This window comes from Poromitra crassiceps, assembly GCF_964638095.1.
Source record: "Poromitra crassiceps genome assembly, chromosome: 14".
Taxonomy (NCBI): domain Eukaryota; kingdom Metazoa; phylum Chordata; class Actinopteri; order Beryciformes; family Melamphaidae; genus Poromitra; species Poromitra crassiceps.
This window is the reverse complement of record NC_139633.1, coordinates 20,313,006-20,316,544: the sequence shown is the minus strand read 5'-3', so window position 1 is coordinate 20,316,544 and position 3,539 is coordinate 20,313,006. Positions and strand designations below refer to the sequence as shown.

The 3,539-nt window shown below is 44.3% G+C and overlaps 1 protein-coding gene across 1 annotated transcript in view; it reads left to right on the top strand.

Moving 5' to 3' along the window:
- The window catches only part of crispld2 (cysteine-rich secretory protein LCCL domain containing 2), a gene marked incomplete at both ends in the record, with an annotated part of 17,131 nt that extends 14,518 nt beyond the window's left edge, over positions 1-2,613 (top strand). The window contains one exon of the mRNA XM_083650657.1: positions 2,418-2,613. Within this exon, the coding sequence (XP_083506783.1) occupies positions 2,418-2,613 (196 nt within the window). The remainder of the gene's footprint in view (positions 1-2,417) is intronic.
- Between the last annotated feature and the right edge of the window lie 926 nt (positions 2,614-3,539).

Below are 3,539 nucleotides of genomic sequence, written 5' to 3'. Positions count from 1 at the left end.
CAACTGACTACAGTTCAAGTCAAGCATGGTACTGTAAGATGAAATACCTCAGTCTCCCTCGGCTTCAGAAGATGCACAGCTAAGCTGGTGAATGATTTCTTGTGGCAAAATGGCATTAATTTATGTTACACATGTTGTACGGCAAAGCTATATGACCGTGTCCAAGCCTCTCCTTCAGTGAGCAATTGTGATCTATCTTCTGTATGGCACTTAAACCACAACCCCCTCTCATTATAAGATGAAGGGTGGACTCCTTCTGGAATGTTGTAGTCAGACAGGGTGCGGCCATCTTGCCAGCAAAGATCTGCCTAAAACATCATGTGTAGCTGTCCAACTTATGGAGTGAGTGAGCAGTGCATCGCAAAAGATGACCTCTGTGTGATACACTCCCACAGGCCTATTAAATGATATTTGACTAGGGCAACATTATGAATGAAACAGAGACCCAGGCCACCCACGATTTGTCCGTTATCTTTGGAGGGAATTCACTGACCATGAACATGTTCTTAACTGGGCTCTGCTTCTTGTGGACAGAGTGGGGTAGAGACGTGGAGTGGAACACATTCTCCCTGTATTAAAGCAATCGCTTTTATTCAAGAACCACAGCCATGATATACCAGAGAGGGGCTGCTATTGGATGATTTATGAAGAAGAAGAAGTAGCCTACATTGCATGCATTGAGTTAACAATGGGCTGGCGTTTCATCTCTAGGCCATGTTATTCTTGATCTTGTGAGTTCTCATTCCACACACCCAAGTTAAAGTGTGTATCTGTTTGTGATCTTGGAAATCACCTGGTCCCCCATCAGCAGCTGCATGGTTAGAAGACATGAGTTTCCTTGAACAAGAAAACATTAAGTTCTCACTAAAAGGTGCTGTTGGAAAATGTACTGATCGATGGGAACCCTTTCTTTCATATAATGTAAATAGCCTTCAGAGGCTTCCAGCTGAGCAGCAGGTGTAACTCACCTTGCTTTTTTGTTTTGTTTTTTTGGTTATGGTTTCTTTTCCCTTTCCTTACCCCCCCCCCTCCATTTAATTCCTGTAAGTGTGTGTGTGTGTGTGTGTGTGTGTGTGTGTGGGAGGGGTGGGGGTTACATGTAGGTCTGTGTGTGGGGTAGCTGGGCAGGGGGATTATAAAGTGCTCCATTAAATGTTAAATGGCTGTTAGATGCCATACAACACATGTTTTCAACCTGCTCACAGTGTACCCCTTGCTCCTAAGTGTTGTGTGTATGTATATATATATTTTTAGAGTACTGTTTGTGATAACCACTGTGTGTAGTGCTATGACAAAAGTTCTGTTTAGTTCCTGGGGGGGGGGGGAGGGAGTGAGTGAGAGAGAGAGAGAGAGTGAGAGAGAGAGAGAGAGAGAGAGAGATAGAGAGAGAGAAAGAGATTAGACCAGAGCAATGTTGCAAGCATCAATAACTCACTCCGCATACCTCCAGGGCTTTTATTAGAGGCAGATGTTCAGTTTCAGTTAAGCCCTGTTTGGACCGGGCCCTAGCCACCTTATTGATAAACAGCTGTTTGGACCGGGCCCTAGCCACCTTATTGATAAACAGCTGTTTGGACCGGGCCCTAGCCACCTTATTGATAAACAGCTGTTTGGACCGGGCCCTAGCCACCTTATTGATAAACAGCTGTTTGGACCGGGCCCTAGCCACCTTATTGATAAACAGCTGTTTGGACCGGGCCCTAGCCACCTTATTGACAGCTGCAATTGGCCGACGTGATGACTGTTTTCCTCCCATTGTCAATGGAGATTAAGATTTATAGCCTCACCTGCCAGTCTTGGCATCCCCCCCCTATCCCCCTTCTCCAAGCCTCGCACCCCAAGAGGATCACAATGGAAATAAGCCTTTGGCTTTATTGTGTACTTAATCCTCGGCAGATGTGTTAATGTATATAAACTGTCTTCATTTGAAGCTTTTTTTAATGTGGATTTTACATTGTGTCAAATAAACTACTACTACTACTACTACCATGTCAATCCCCAAACTGGAGAGAAATAGTGTGAGGGCTCATTCTATATTTGAGTGCGCCTGTCCTTTAATATGCTTTGAACACCACAGTGTATCATTTGGACATTCCTTGCATCACATAGGCCAGGGATACTCAACTTGCTTTGCCCGGGGGCAATTAGATTCTAATTCACAATGAAAACTAACGTGAAATTGTTAGAAAATGGTTGGGGGGGGGGGGGCACTCTGCACCCTGTCACAGGCTGCATCTGGCCCCCGGGCCGCAAGTTGAGTATCACTGACATAGGCCTCAACAGCTGTGTGTTGTATATATTTGGCGTGTGTCTGTTTGTGTCTGTTCTGTGCTGCTCTATAGTTCTTGGCAGTAGGTTAACAGACTAGAAGCTGGTTGTTTGGGCTCTGACGTGCTCTCCCACTCGTGCTGTGGCAGACGGGAAACCAGTAGCCCTCTCTGGTCTCTGGTGAGCCAGCCAGCAGCCACTTGGCTCCACCACAGGGCCTTTAGTGGAGAAAGTGCTGCCTCAGCATCTCTGCCGCAGCACAAGCAGCGAGCGCAGCACCGCAGCAGCTTTATCGGCCAGCTGCCGCCTGTAAAGAGCCTGGAGTTCAAAGGCAACGGATGTTAACAGCACACTGTCTGGCAGGACGCTGGTGAGCGAGGATTCTGCACTGTTTACACATTACATTTTGGCCATAGTTTCAAGTGTGTGCCTTGGCAGATATTAGGCCACTGACCTGTGTGGCATTGAGAATGTAACTGAAGTAAATGCCAACTGAACTATAAAGCACCACAAAAATCATAAGAAAATCATTTCAACTTGTGTGGACATTTTAATTAAAGACCTACAGTGCGTTTCAATTGTTTGGAATTAAAGCAGTAACACTGTCCAGGTCCATGATGCCCTAATCATTTCCTAGAAAGGAACCGTTTAGTCTTGCCCATGTTTGTTACTGTGTTGTCCTTTGTCACAAGCATGTATCAGGACTTAACATATAGCATACATGTCATATATAATACATCACTGCCATACTACATCACATGTAACTGTTCATTTAATTTAAAGAGACTATGTACTAATTACAGATCAATTAGAGGAAGAGCACAATGGAAGAGTCAGGAAGTAACTGGCCATTTCTTTTTGAGTTTCAAAGAACCATAAATGTAGCGCCGTAGCGGTTATATAGAATATGGATGTGGTCAGGTTGGTGGAGGTGAAAGTTAAGCGAAGTTAAGACTTTACTGGAAAGGACTGCAAACTTAATGGAAAAATATGAGGTAGAGGTAGATTTGGTAAGTTATTTTTGGTATTAGTTGAGTTATTTATAATGCTGGCAGCCCCATCGGCAAGCAATGAGCCACGCCACTAACAAATTGGTAAATTGGCCGACCAATCATCATCACATAGCCATCTTGGTAGGACACGCAGGTGATTGTAATCAATTAACAGATGATTACAATCAAATGACAAAAACAGCCAATGAACTGTGTGTATTGTATACCATATTGGTATCAAATGCATATAACATCATGGGAATACTAGGAATAGGCTTT